Source organism: Apis cerana, linkage group LG7 (assembly GCF_029169275.1).
Source record: "Apis cerana isolate GH-2021 linkage group LG7, AcerK_1.0, whole genome shotgun sequence".
NCBI classification, from domain to species: Eukaryota; Metazoa; Arthropoda; class Insecta; order Hymenoptera; family Apidae; genus Apis; species Apis cerana.
Window position 1 is genome coordinate 2198805 of NC_083858.1, and position 15831 is coordinate 2214635.

Consider the following 15831-nt stretch of genomic DNA (forward strand, 5'->3'; position numbering starts at 1 on the left):
TACGTATATTATTTATACAATATAACATATAAAAATAATTATATTCTTTTAATTATAAAAAGAAAATCTAATTATAAAAACATATCTTTTTAATTTAAATTAATTTAAATTAAAGGAAAGTAATTTTGATTTATTATTTACAATTTTTAAATTTTAATTGGTAGGAATCATTTTTATTGTATATTGTATTTTTCTTTTAATTTAAAAAAATTTATATAATTTATATAATTTATAAATATATATTTATTTAATCAAAAAATTTTATTTCATAAATACACTAATATAAATTTATTTAGTACTATTTGAAGATAAGGGATCATAAGAAAAAAACTTGTACAATAATTTATTTATTAAACGTATTATATTAATGATTATTTTTAATCCAAATTAATCCAAAATCAAAACTTTTTAAATCAAATTAATTTAGTAAAACTATTTAAAAATAATTTTGTTTTATAAATATTGTGTAAGAATTTTAATATAATAATCTTATAAATTCTATTATAAAACGATATATCTTTTAAATTCAAACAAACACATGCAAGAAATATTTGTTATATTTAATATTATAATATTTATAAATTATAATTTCTAAAATCATAAAAAATAAATTTCATTTTACTGATTAAATATTTAAAACTTAATAAAATTGAATTTTAGATCACACAGATTAGATTAGATCACAACTATATTATATACAGATATAATATAGTTATAATATTTTATCATATATTATAGTAAGTTTATGCTTGTCACTAGAACTGAAATACCAATTGGAAAAATCAGTGTTTTCTGCGCTCTCTACAATTTAAAATGATAATCTTAGAAAATAATTTTATTGATTATTATTAAAATTATATACAAAAAATTTAAATATTCAATTAATAATTAATAATTACATTACATGATTAATATCATTAAAAAATACAATAAGAATTTTTATCATAAAATTATTAAAAAATATAAAATATGGAGGATTATTATTATTATTCACGAAAACCATTAAATTATAAAAAAATCATAAAAAATTAATCTTAATTTTTGAAGACAATGAACTACGATACTGATAAGAATATTATTATGTCACACTTTAAACTATATAAAATGTATATTTTTGACATATATTTTCTTTAAAATTCTTTTAAAATTATATTTTTTATATATATATATATTTTTAAAATTTCTTTTAAAGGAATTCACATTTACATTTCTTTTTAAATTTTCTAAATTTAATGTATATACTTTTATATATATATGTAATGTATGTTATTATGTTATTATGTATTATTATATATTATTATTATATAGTATAATAATTAATACACAATAATTATACATGATATTAATATTGAAATAACAAAAAATTAAATTTTTTTTTTAATATTTGTCTTCACATTATAACAAATAATTATAATATATCTTCAAGTATTAAATAATTTTAAATATATACAATTTAAAAAAATTTGATATTATGATATTGAATTACACAAATTATCTATTCTAATTAAATTTCAATTTTATACTTTGAAGATTATTTCAAAATATAATTAACTTAATTATTACACAATCATTTACAACATTTATTATTTTATATATTTTATTTATAATATTTTCTAATTATATTTATTATATTTATAAATCTAATCATTTTTATTTTAAATAATAATATTATTAATAATAATATTAATTATTAAATAATATAATATATTATTTACTTTTTTATTTATTTATTATTTATTTATATTTAAATATACTTTATTAAAATATTATTTTATAATATTATTATTTTAAACTTTTATTATTTTAAATGAATAGTAAGCTAAGTCGATAACATTGATATTCGTTTTTGTGTTATCGATAAAGTAAAATGACATTGAATTTTATTTTCCACAATTTTACTTATTAAGCATAAAAGTAATAAACTTATCTATACAAGAAACAATTATTTGAGTCAAACAATTAATATATAAAATTGACCAGAAAATTCGCCTTTTTGTGTTTTGTATATATACTCTACAAATACGTGAGGTGACTACATAGTTATTAATACATTGAAATTTGTAATATACATTCTTCGTAGGATAGAATGAAGAGGCACTTGAGTACTTCTTACGTTGTGTGATCTGCTCAGATAAATTAAGAGCTTGGTTTCATTTGGAGATAATGGTCAGTATCAAACATCTAATCGAAGAGTGTACTGAGTGCTTCTTTATGACATTTCTTCCAAACGGAACTATTTGTCTGAGCAGACCGTACGCATATTTTGCCAAATGACAGAACGAATGTATTTTCGTTGGCGTATTCGTTCCAAAAAGTATGTAAAAGTTTCGTTAATTCCTGTCGAGTAAATATATCCACGTGATATTAAATAATTATATATTTCATATTTGCTATCATTTACAAGTATTGTAATGCACGTGACATGTATGAAATTTTCTTTTTCTTAATTAAGATTAATAGGAAAACGTCAAGAATGACAGTAACCCTAGGATTTCTTTCATTTTGACAAATGCATACTAGTAACTTTTTATTCATTCAAACTCTAGTTCAATAGAGTCTAAACAATACAAAGACAAAAAAGAGAACATATGCTACATATTTGAACATATTTTGAAAAATCTTTATTGCAATTTTTCATTTTGAAATTTATTATGTGAAAATTCTATATTATTCAAACTATCTACTATTGTTTTTATTTGTAACACTTTTATTGGAAATTGTTCTTTTTTCATAAAAATAGAAAAAAAACAAAAGGAAAATAATTAAAGAAATTTGCAAAATCACAGATTACCCGTAATCAAATTTATATGTATTTGTGTACACGAATATGAATATTATATAGATGACTGGTAATAAAGGTTAGGCGCCGTCACTGAGAACGTGACTGGTCACCACGCCGTGTAAAAGAAAGACCTATACTATTTCCGAATATATTGTGCTTTTAAGGCACACTCTTGAATCTGTTGGTATCGCTGCTGGTATATTGCAAATTTACGAACAGTGTGTATAAGTACAATTTCGATCTAAGAGCGCACAGTCTGTGGGCTAGAAGAATATCAAAATGGTGGCTGTACGACACGGGTGATGTGTACGCAAATATTGGAGTGCATTATAATTTCAGGAAAAACACGTGTGAGCACGCAACGTATACTAAAATGGGTGATTCAAAGACTCAACATGGTACACAGGAGATGAAAGGCTGGCTTTTTAAATGGACTAATTATTTGAAAGGTTATCAACGAAGGTGGTTCGTCCTGTCAAATGGCCTACTGTCGTATTACAGGTAGTTTCCTACGTGTCAGTATTTTCCTTTAAGCTACTTTATTTTCATAAATTACGCTAAAAATTGATGTGATATTTTATTCATAATAAAATATTTCTTTAATGATTTTCATCTTATAATTGCTGTTTTTCCAACAGCACAATAATGACAGTTATTATTAAAAAAATTATCTTGGATACAATACGGAGCTGTTCTTTTATTATTATATCTTTAATTATTATATACATTTCAAAATATTGTACATATATACTTAATTGTATTTATTCTTTTAAAATTAATTTTATGGAATGATATTTTCAATTTGATTTTATACAAAAACAATTTAAAAATGACAAGTCATATAACCTTTTTCAACCATCTGTTAAATATAAATAATATGATGATATGAAGTCTGACTTATAATATTTTATTTCCAATTAAATGAGAAAGAATAAAGAAAATTTTTTAAAAAAGCAATCATTCACATAATATACAAGCATAAAATTGTTTACAAACTTATACATGCTAACAAATATATACATAAACTTTTATATTGTATAATATATAATATCTGAAATAAAAACATTATTTTTATTAAGATATATTTTTCTATTTAAATATAATAATGAGAAATCATATATGTATAAATTAAAAAAACACGCATATGAAAATATATTCAAGGAACAGCTCTGGATTATATGTATTTTAATATATTTTATATATTAAATCTTATTTATGATTTTTTTCAGTGCCTTAAATAGTCTATGTTTAAGAATATATTAAATAAAATATAACACTAAATTTAACAGTTTGAAGTTGCATGTATATAATAAACAGCCAGTGTGCAGGCTCAATTATGGATATTATTATATATGGTTTATCCAAGTATATTTAATTAAAATTAATCATAATTTCGTTTAAAACTCATATTTACATATTCCATACTTATCCATTCTAGTACAAGCAATATATCCTGAGCATGTACATGCCATAAAACACATTGAAATTTACATTAAAAAAGAATTAGAAAGCATTGAAAGAAATATTGATTGGTCAAAAGGACCATATATTTTGTATATATATTCGCTTACATTTGTCATACGCATCAGAGAAAATTTATTGCATATTTGCCTTGTACTTTTTTTTTTTTCAGTACAATAAAATTTTACATTTAATAATTTTTGTTTACTTCTGTATGTTTATGAATTATATTATTGAAAACTGTTTAGAAAAAATTATTGTTTAATCATTATTAGTCATAAAAAGTTTATAAATTTATAATTATTTATTTCTACGAACAAAATTCAATCTTTCGATCTTAGAATTACTGATCGTGGATACAGGTGAGAAAATACTAAGGAATATAACATATATGCCTCGAAAATTCTACTATTCAATTTCTTTATATTTAGAACATCCACGTTCCCTGACAACATGCAATGCCTAGATCTTCTTTTAATTTTCCGCTTGGCACAGTTGTGTGATTTGAGTTTGCAATATCTCGCAAATTGCAAAAACAGTATGTCCTGCAATTTTATTTTTACACGAACTACAACTTCGTGAACGTCAAAATGCTTCTCGCACAAAGTATGTACTTATACGCAACGCACGAACGTGATGGTTGCACTATTGCTATAAAGGAAAGAAAGATGGAATGTAAGAGAAAGAGAGAATGAGTATAGCGAGAAAGGAAAAGAGTGAAAGAAAAAAAAGTAACAATAAAATAAATATGAACGAAAGAAGGAACATCGCAATATCGCGAAAATCCAAATAGGATAAATAGGAACAGAAAAAAGTATATAGATATTTTATTTTCGAACAGAAAAAAAAAATATCGTTTTTATGCAATGTTACACAATGTGAACGGGGTCTATTTGTTTTATGGACTGTTTAGGGCTGAACCAACAGGGGGGCCAAAGATATCAACACGACGCAAGCGGAAGGCTGGCAGAGCCTCCGAGTAAGTAAGAATATCGAAAAAGCCGAAATATCCTGAATCTTCTTTGAATCGAACTTTTAATTAAAACAGACAAAGACGATGTTCGAGTTTCATTCTCATTTCATTATCAACTCCTTATCATATTATATATATATATGTATATATATAATATCATATATATATATATATGAATGTGTGTGTGTATGTATATAATATACATATATATATACATATATATTTGATTTATTATTAATACAATATTTTCAATGTTCCTAATAAATTTATTTGCTTCCTATCCATTTTTTTACCCTCATCATAAATCTAATTTACAAAATTATCCTCACCCCTTCACATCATTTCTTTAATTAAAATTTAATTGTATTTAAAAATTATTAAAATTGTATATTTTTGTGTTCTATGTGTACATATAAATACGTGCGTATATACGTATTTACCGTGATATAAAACAGACATCGCTTCATTTTGTTGGTAGTTCCAGATTCGTTCAGGAAGTATCCTGAAGGTCTTTGCAAAATGTGTAAAGATTTTACTAGCTTGGGAATGATCCAAGAAATAATTATAGCACGAATAGATGAGCTGGTATCAACGAATATCGATAATTTTAATTTGTTAAATATTTTCAATGAAAGAAACTTATTCATTATTTTATGTCGTAAACATTATGAATTTATTCTAGTAAACTTATTTTATTCTTACGTAATGCGTGAGAATCTAATTTTCTAATTATCTTACACTATTGATTCCTGTAAGAATAATTTTCAAATAGTGATGCAAGAATATGAAGAATAGTTATCAATAATAAAATCTTTTTCTTTCAATTTCAATATTTTACAATAATCAATTATTTAAGAATTTTAATCTGATAGTAAAATCAATCAGTTAGACCTTCTATGATACATATCATCATTTCAATTTACATTAATATGTTGTATTTAGCAAAATCATTTTATTTAATTGTTTATTCGTTATGACTAGAACTTCGTTATATTCGACAGTGTTCAATGATAATAAAAATGTAAGTTTTCAATCCATTTTTTATGAGCTTTGTCTCGTTCTGTCCCTTCGATGTTTTATTATATACGCACAATATGTTTATACATTTCACACCCGCATTTTTCCTGCCTATTGAATTCATATGAAATCTCTACAATCAATAAACTTGAGGTATTTAATATGTCACACAGGAGTAAAATATGTGAGATATATTACTTGTTATTTTGAAATACGAAAACATTATTTTTTAATAGAATTTTAGATAAATAAAATATAAATAAAAAATAATTTTGCGAAAATGCCTGTGATCTATGCGGACAATATGCAATAATAATTTCTGAACGCGTTAGCATGATTATTCTTTCATCGTGTACAAAGTCTCGATTCTTGCGTGTTAGATTTAATTTCATTGACCCTAAAGTGCATGACACGATCCGCGAGCTATCTGTTCCCCTTCTTTCAATCATCAGGTCAGCTTTTAAGTATTGTATTTTTTTTTCTTTTATTTCTTCATTAAATTACCGTTGGGTTGTTCTTTCATTTGTGTGTAGAAAAAATACAATCGTATAAGTGGTAATGGGCCTGCTTGGAAAAAATTTATAATCAATCTTGCTAATCTCTACATGAACTTCATTTTCTACGTTCTTTACACTTTATGCGTACATATCATATATTGTCACAGATTAACACAGACTGTCATATTGTTTGCTACGGTATAAATGTTACCGTAAAAGTACTACGTCTATTTTGATGTTGTTGTATAAAATTTCTTCGAAGTTTCATAGAATTATTATAATAAATTACAATTGTGATAAGTCATCAATTACATTCAATTACATTCAGATCTGGTACAATATATAGTAAACGATAAAATTCACTGCATCAGTAGTAAAAAAAGTTATTAGCATTTTGTCTGTGAGTTTCATTTTATCGTGGATTTATTATTGCATATTCTCAAATTCGAGTTGTTGTTTCGTTTCAGGTTAGATCAATATTAAGATGTCCACGTGTCTAACTGGTATTCGAAGTTCTCAGAAATAGATAGAGAAAGAGAGAGTTCGAAGAATTGTAATTAATCGCTTTCACGGTAACATGTATAACCCGTGCATGCGTATAATCCAATTATGTGTAATCATTCTTTGGGTGAACCGGAAATGTTCTATTTTTGGCTTGGATAAACCTCAGACTTACATTAGACGCAGCAAGCGACTAACTTGCAAACTCACGTCTGTCTTTCTCTGTGTCATTCGGTTCTTAAGCGATAGAAGAATATGTCCACGGAACTGTCGCTATTTCTCTTCTTTGTTTAGAAATCCCGCGGAGATGTCGCACACGTGCCGCGGCACAATATCCTTACACGGGGCCTTAATACACACCGTGGACGCTTGCACATTCGTTGTGAGCAACGGTGGTACGCAAACCTTCCATATCAAGGCAGCGACAGAGGTAGAACGTCAGCAATGGGTCACGGCCCTTGAGTTGGCGAAGGCCAAGGCTATCCAGGCCATGGAATCTGGTCTGTACCCAGAAATGATCATTCGTTTTCTATTTCATATTTGTGAAAGAGAGAAAGAATCATTTGTTAAAATTATTATGTAATAAATTTATATGAATAATTATAAATTGGAATCTTCAGCTGAATGTATATTAGAGAAACTACATTAGAGAAAAATTTAATCATTTTGCAAGAAAAGTGATTTTGTAATTTTTAGAAAATAATCTTAAGTAAATCATAAATAATCTTTAGAATTTATTATATTTATTGTATCTTCAAACTGAAGTTTCATTTAAGAACAATGATGTCATATTTATTAAATCGATTGAGCAATTTAGTGTGTTTAGTTCTTATTGTGAATATTAAATTTGCTGATTGTGATATCAGATAATCGTAAACAATATTAATAACTTAATAATATAACTGAATAATTACTTATAAAATCCTATCACTAAATCCAATTTTGATTTAGTGTTTTATAAAATTGATTCTTTTTCTCTTATTTTATTGGCCGATAATTCTGAGCAGGAATCAATTATTATCTTCAACTAATAAATCTATTAACAAAAACAATTGTTTATAGCAGCTCTTCTAACATTTACATCAATGGTAACCAATAGATGAACAATGAACGATGCAAGAATTATATAATAATATAAATCTCGATCGCAATTGAGAATCACATACAATAGATTTATATTTCTTTGGTTTTTATTAGTTACTTCAATATAGTAGAAATTAGAATAAAATACTCTATTTTAATTTTAATTTTTCATAATGAATGCTTTGTAATATCTGTGAATTAACTATATATATATATATATATATACATGTATTATATTTTATATTACAAAAAAAGTTAATAAAATTATCGATTAATCATAGCATTGAAATTCTATTGCTTTCAATAGAATTTCAATATATAATTGAAATATGTAAACTTTTTGAATTTATTTAAGTTTTTTTTATTCAAATAACATAATAAATAACATAAAAATCTAAATGATGAAACAAAGACAAAAAAAAATATATTATAATATGAATATTTACCACTTGATCTATTTCTTTTATCAATGTTTATAAAACGTAAAATGTTTATAATTTTTTTATTTAATATATGATTTAATCACATATTTATATATTTATAATATATTAAATAAATTTTTAATTAAAAATATATTTTTTCAATAAATTATAAAAATTATTAAATAATTATAATATATTTATAATCGGATATATATAATTTCTTTGTTTTTTTTTTTTTAATTTAAAAATTATAATTTAAAAAATAATTAATTCAGCCGCTTAATTAATCAAAACTATTTTTTCATTTGGAATTCTTTTTACAATATTAAATTATAAATATGTTTTTGTCAATATTGTTGTTATGTATTATTTTCTTTTGAAGAATTCATAGACTTTTCGTCATCTTTAACAAAATATAAATTCAAGTTTCAATAAATATCAAGTCTTTTGCACTACTTTAAAAAACAATTATGTTATGTAGTATAAAATTTGTTTCAGAAGAAGAGGAGGAGGAATTTCAGGATAATGATAGTCAAAAACCAGAACAAGTCTCTGTAAAGGATCTATCACAACGTTTAGAAAATTTACAAGCCTGTAATGATTTATTAGTAAAAAAAGGGACAATGCTTCAGCGGATCTTAAACGAGCTTGAAGCGTTGGAGCCTCCATCGGCCGAATTAGGGACAAAAATAAAGACAGTCAGTGAACGAGCCACACTCTTTCGCATCGCAGCCAGTGCTATGGTTAATGTAAGTTGAAAGGCCATCGTTAAGACTAATATTCAGATTAAAATTTCTGGACAACATCATACAAAATTACTCTATTCTAATCTTATTATTCTGTTTCTAGTGTTATTGATTTATAAAACAGATTTACAAAATAATCAGATATTGTTTGTTAAATTTTCGTTAAATTTTGTAGTAATAGAGTTAATATCGCAAAGTTACAATATATTAATATAAGTATATAACAGAATTTATAAAAGTATATAAAAAAACAACAAAATGACATTTATTAATTTAATGTTATGTTCAAAAATGTTGAAGTTATATTGATCGTGTAAGAAATTAGAAAGAATTCTAATTCCAGGCAAGCAATGAATATTTGCAATTAGCGCAGCAACAAGAACCAAAATGGAAAAAGATGCTGCAACATGAGCGCGATCAGAAAGTACGAATAGAAAAAATGGTAGAACAATTGGCTAGGCAGCATTCTCATTTGGAAGAAGCTGCACAACATGCCTTACCTTCGGCAGTTCCAACTGGAGGACACAGAACTTCGCGTAATAATATTTTTTATATTAATGTGATTAGTAATGCTGTAATTAGTGTCGATGCAAGAATATTAACTATTGTTGTATATGCTAATATTGAGAAAACGAAACTCAAGTATTCGTTTATTGTTCATATTTTTTCAAGCTTATACTTTTGTATTTGTATTATTCGCAACATCATTTTATATTGTAAATCTTTGCAGTCTTCCTTTTTGTAATATTAATTGATTACATTTTATTAGAAATGTATGTTATATAAATAATCATATGTTCAATGTGGTAAGCAATGCTGTATTTATCAAACGATAGTGCACAGCTATATATAATTACATATTTTATACATGCTTATCTATTTTATATATGCTTACTAATATGCTTTGCTATATAATATGTATATTTGAATTTTCGCGCCTTTATCATTCTATATTTTAATATTCTTAAACCAGATGGCACTCGTGTAACTGTACTTGATTTGAATGGTATCGTGACTTATGTAGTTTAAAGTCTATGCATGCAAGACACAGTATATTGTATGACATACTATAGTAATGTATATAAAGTTTACACACACGCGCGCGCGCACACATACACAGAGATATAGATATTGAATATATATATATACGTATTAGTGTGCTTTCATTTCTCCCGAGTTTGGTGTTTAATCAGACTCAGATGGCCTTGCAAATTTCCGTGTTGTGTGAATTTCTTTTTTGACAGTTTTTTCGTGATTTCACTATTAAATTTGATGTAATATACTTAGTCGAACGTCGAAAATTTCGACGATTGTGTTCGAGAGAATCAGTGGAGAGATGTTAAACTGATAGTTAAACGGGGCAAGGGGAGAAATTTATTATCAACAGTTTATAACGGTCGACAGTTTCGATCAAATTTTTAGCAAAGACTGAATGAGAGCGCCAAACCGATCTTTGAATGTAGCATAACCTAATGGGTGGTACATTATAGTAACCTGTAAAAAAAATCACTGTGTACGAGCATCTTTAGTGATTCATTGTTCGTTACTTTAACCAGTACTGCAGGTGTGGACCGAAGTTGGAGGGGGTAGAGGACGGTACAACTTAATGGCAACAGCAGTTGTCATACCACGATTCAATCGGTTAGGAAGGGGAGTGATACAAATAATAACAGGGGAGGGGTGGAAGGAATATTTCATAGTAGAGAAGTAAAGTGAAATAAATTTGAGCAGTGGCATGTGTGGCTACATAGGTTCAAACAATTTTTCATTCTTTGTGTTATATTTTTTATTGGCGCGAAATATATATTTTATTGCATAATCGTAATGAAAGCTTTTATTGTATTTTGTGTTCATATATTCGCGTTTTATCTTTAATCTTAATAAGAAATTTATAAGTGATAAATGAAGATTTTTCTCTATCTATAATTATAAAATTTGCTGTAAGATTATAATTGAATAACTTTTATTGATTTACTAAATCTCATTTAGCTATGCATATATATGTTTAGTTACTTATTTAATTATCAGTATAGTAAAATTCTGAGTAAAATTTTGATTATTGTTGTAGATACAACAGTTACAACTTCTCCATCAGAAGACGAAGAAGATAATGCAGAATTTTATGATGCACAAGAATCTGATACTTTTACCTTAAGTATACCTGGTGTTCCGACAAATAATTCAAGAGATCGAACTGATTCGCAAGGTAGTGACGATGGCTCTAGTTCAGAAGGAGATCAGACACCTTTACCTTTATCAGAGACTGCTACTACAAATTCTTTTCGCATTGTGACCGATTCTACAGTAGTAACTCCAGTCACTGCTCCTAATACTGACAATCTGGATAATGTAAGTGATTCTTATTTTCCATTTTTCAAATTTTAAATTAATTTGTAATTAATTTTTATCTAATATATTTCATGTCAGACAAATTGGGAATCCAATAATGGCTGCACTGGCAGCACCGGGGTAACAGGTTATAGGCGAAAACGGAGAACTAGGGTACCTGAAAAACCAAATTATCCATTAAATTTATGGAGTATTATGAAAAATTGCATTGGCAAAGATTTGTCAAAAATTCCAATGCCTGTCAATTTTTCTGAACCACTTAGTATGCTTCAACGGCTTACAGAAGATTATGAATATGCAGATATTCTTGACAGGTATATTTTATTTCAATTTTTACTAAATTATTGTTATATAAATAATATAAACGAAATAAATATTATATTTTTTTAACAGGGCAGCAGAATGTAAAGATATCTGTGAACAAATGGCTTATGTTGCTGCATTTACTATATCTAGTTATTCTACAACTGCTTCCAGAACTGGCAAACCTTTTAATCCTTTATTAGGTGAAACGTATGAATGTGATCGCGTTGAAGATTTAGGATGGCGTGCGATTTCAGAACAAGTATCTCATCATCCTCCAATGTTAGCGCAACATTGCGAGGGTCGAAACTGGCGTTGTTGGCAAGAATTTACTATGGCATCTAAATTTCGTGGGAAATATCTCCAGGTAGATTTTATAATTTATTTTTAAATATCTTATAACATTTTAGTAAATTTACAATAATTAATTTTCTAAAAATTATTATATATTATATATTATATAGGTAATACCATTAGGAACTGCTCATCTTGAAATTGATGGTACACATCATTACACATGGCGAAAAGTTACTACCACTGTACACAATATTATAGTAGGAAAATTATGGGTTGATCAAAGTGGTGATACAGATATTGTGAATCATAAAGAAGGTATCAAGTGCCATTTGAAGTACACGCCCTATTCGTATTTTTCGAGAGATAGTCAACGTAAAGTAAAAGGAATAGTTATGAATTCAGACAATGAAGTTAAATGGGTAGTACAGGGTACATGGGATTCAAAAATAGAAATCGCTCCCGTGATTAGTACATCTGGCACACTAGATAATCCAGTATACAAAACAGGGCCTTATATACTTGCCTGGAAACGTCGTATGCCTTGGTAAGTATGTAATTGAATTATGCATTACATTATTACAAAAGGAAAGCATATAAATTTTTACATATTATAATATTTTTATTTTTATAGTGAAGATAGTGAAAAGTATTACAATTTTACCGAATTAGCATGTCAACTTAATGAACTTGAAGAAGGCGTAGCTCCTACAGATTCCCGATTTAGGCCTGATCAACGATTAATGGAAAATGGTGAATGGGACAAAGCGAATGCAGAAAAACTTCGATTAGAAGAAAAACAAAGAGCTTCTCGACGTGCACGGGAACACGAAGCTGAAAAAGCAGCCGCTCAAGGTATAATATCAAATATATTTTCAAAATAATCAAAGAAATAATTGTTTAATAATTAATAGTTCAATAATTTTGATTATAATTAAAAATTTAATTTATATTAGGTTTACCATATGAAACTTATGAACCTTTATGGTTTAAGAAAGAGCAGGATCCATACACGGACAGTCTGTGCTATGTATACAATGGTGAATATTGGGAATGTAAGAGTAAAGGTGATTGGTCACGATGTCCAAACATATTTTAGCTTAATATATAATTATATCAATATTGTGACCGTCAATATACAATGCAGAAGTGTTTGGATTTATTTTAAGTGAAGATAGTTGATTTTAGAAATCACTGCTTCTAAAAAAATGCTGACATGATATGACATGATATAGTGGGATTGTTAGGGGACATGATTTAATCATTATTTCTTCCAAAGAACTGGTCGAAGTGGTAGAAGATGGCATTCTAATTTGAAACTAGCGTTTTTATAGTATGTCATTATCTCCATTCTCCTACATATCCTTTATCTGTTTATATTACCGCTGCATCCCTCTTTTATTCATTTTTCTAAATAACCAAAAACATTTGCGTATAATCCACATGGCCCAATTAATGCTTTGCAAACAATATTTGTACAGATTCAAAAATTTTCTGTATTTTTTATTTGTTTTTATTAAGGTAAATGTGCCGTAATATTTTCACTAAAAATTTAAATATGATTAATAAGCAAATTTATTAAAATTTTGTGAATTCAGTTTATAACTGGAATAGCATATATAATAAGATAAATAATTTTTAACACAAGAACATTAATACATTACAAATTAAAACCATAATGGGAATTTAAGTTAAATATGAAAACTTACTTAATACAACTACAGTATTCGTAATTTGTTTCAAACAAATTTAGATATATTTAAATATTTTTATTTTTAGAAATGGAACTGAATTTATAAGTTCCAAAAAACCGATAACAGCAACTTCGAGAAATTGCCATAACTTTCTAATATTCGATTATTATATATACATCGCGAAAAGTACTTACATAGATTATAAAATGTATTTTTGATGCTTGACGCGATGATAAAAATATCTAAAAATTGAAAAAACTTTTCAATTAGTATTGCTGAGTAAATTATAAAAACTATTCGCGTTGTATGTGACTAAAGCCTTATTGAATTATTTAAAGTAGATATTGATAGGTAATACATTTTTACATATTGGTTATTTACACGTATGGTGCGGCCAGACTGTTCATCGACTGCCACGTCTTAACCTTTGCACAAAAAATGGGATAAGAAGCGGCATTCGTTTATGTTAATACGACAATCTGCAACCGCTATGAAAGAAATGTTCCTGCAGATAAAATGTTCATAACAACGAGAGAATTCAGTATGTTGAGATTTCATCTCAATAATTCATGCAAAAATGGTAGTTTTATTAGTAACATGCGACAAAATAAGAAAGAAGAAGCAGATAATATAAATGGATATGCTTCCAAATTTCTGCAATTTTCCGTGCAGACGTAGAGAGACTCTTGAATGTTCCACAAAATATTGACTGGTTATCTAACCAGCCTAATTACTATACACTCCGTCGAGCTAATGTTACAAAACATAATCAATATTATTACGGGAAGAGTGTAAGGAGAATTTAAAATCATGTTGAAGGGCTTATAAATTGTAGTAAATTCTTTTCTTTTATAATTTTTTTAAATAATGCTTCAACTCAGAACATTAACATTCGTTAAAGCCGAAATCCTTTTCTCCAATTACATTATGTAGACACGCACACATTCATACACAGGTACAAATCGCGCGAATGTTGCGTACGTACGTACGTATGTATGTATGTTGTATGTATGCGTGCTTGTATGTATGTATGTGTGTGTGTATGTATGTATGTATGTATGATGCATGCATGCCCGTATGTACATATAATAATTAATAAAACCCATTGTATATCCCTCTTATGAGCACATCATACAGTTGTTCCGTTCATAGTATTTGTATATTGACAACTACATATTTCAGTCTGTATAGGGCGATATTAAACGGAACATCTAGCTTGCAACCAATGTTTACAATGATTGTTATAATTAAGTATTTGGCTGTATTATAATTTTAATAGTTGATTATAATCGGATATATCTGTATACATATATATAAATACAAATTAACTATAAAATAAATAATTTAAAGAAAATACAATAAGACGGATAGAACAGATGTTTGAATTAAGTAGTGCTTGTACATTAGCTATTCGTGTGGAACGATAAATACAATATGCTTCGCAAAATCGAAGATATCTTCGTAGCATTCACATAATTGCCGTTTGGCATTTCCTATGTAACACCCGTTGGTCGCACAAATGGTGCAATTATTTATACGATAAATAACCGTAGTATTTTGTTCCATTAAAGAAATTGTATTGATTTATTGTAACAAATTAAAAACAATCTTGAACGGGTAATATTTATCATTGAATATTTCATTATTATCCAGTGATCAATCCATTTACCTATCATTACTGATAATCATGATTTGATATCTCGCGCGCA

General features: G+C 26.7%; 1 protein-coding gene across 6 annotated transcripts; it reads left to right on the forward strand.

Annotated features, from left to right (window-relative positions):
- The first annotated feature begins 1826 nt into the window (after positions 1 to 1826).
- Positions 1827 to 15743, forward strand: LOC107994283 (oxysterol-binding protein 1). Of its 6 annotated transcripts, none has more exons than XM_017051105.3 (12): positions 1827 to 3000; positions 3122 to 3283; positions 5157 to 5222; positions 7526 to 7731; positions 9235 to 9485; positions 9826 to 10018; positions 11551 to 11831; positions 11910 to 12145; positions 12225 to 12501; positions 12599 to 12975; positions 13063 to 13283; positions 13385 to 15743. In XM_017051105.3, exons 2-12 carry the CDS (start codon positions 3156 to 3158, stop codon positions 13525 to 13527), a joined length of 2379 nt encoding a protein of 792 aa, XP_016906594.1. In that variant the 5' UTR covers positions 1827 to 3000; positions 3122 to 3155; the 3' UTR covers positions 13528 to 15743. The 6 variants fall into 6 exon arrangements, with proteins under 6 accessions (XP_016906594.1, XP_016906596.1, XP_016906592.1 ...); XM_017051107.3 differs by having other exon boundaries at positions 1884 to 2028; XM_017051102.3 differs by having other exon boundaries at positions 2097 to 2314; positions 9238 to 9485.
- The last annotated feature ends 88 nt before the right edge of the window (positions 15744 to 15831 follow it).

Bases quoted from the DNA above. Each gene is read 5' to 3' on its own strand.
- LOC107994283 (XM_017051101.3), top strand. From the start codon at position 2,271: ATGACAGAACGAATGTATTTTCGTTGGCGTATTCGTTCCAAAAA. The intron at 2,315-3,121 runs GTATGTAAAAGT...TTATAATTTCAG, and splicing joins TGGCGTATTCGTTCCAAAAA to GAAAAACACGTGTGAGCACG. The intron at 13,284-13,384 runs GTATAATATCAA...AATTTATATTAG, and splicing joins TGAAAAAGCAGCCGCTCAAG to GTTTACCATATGAAACTTAT.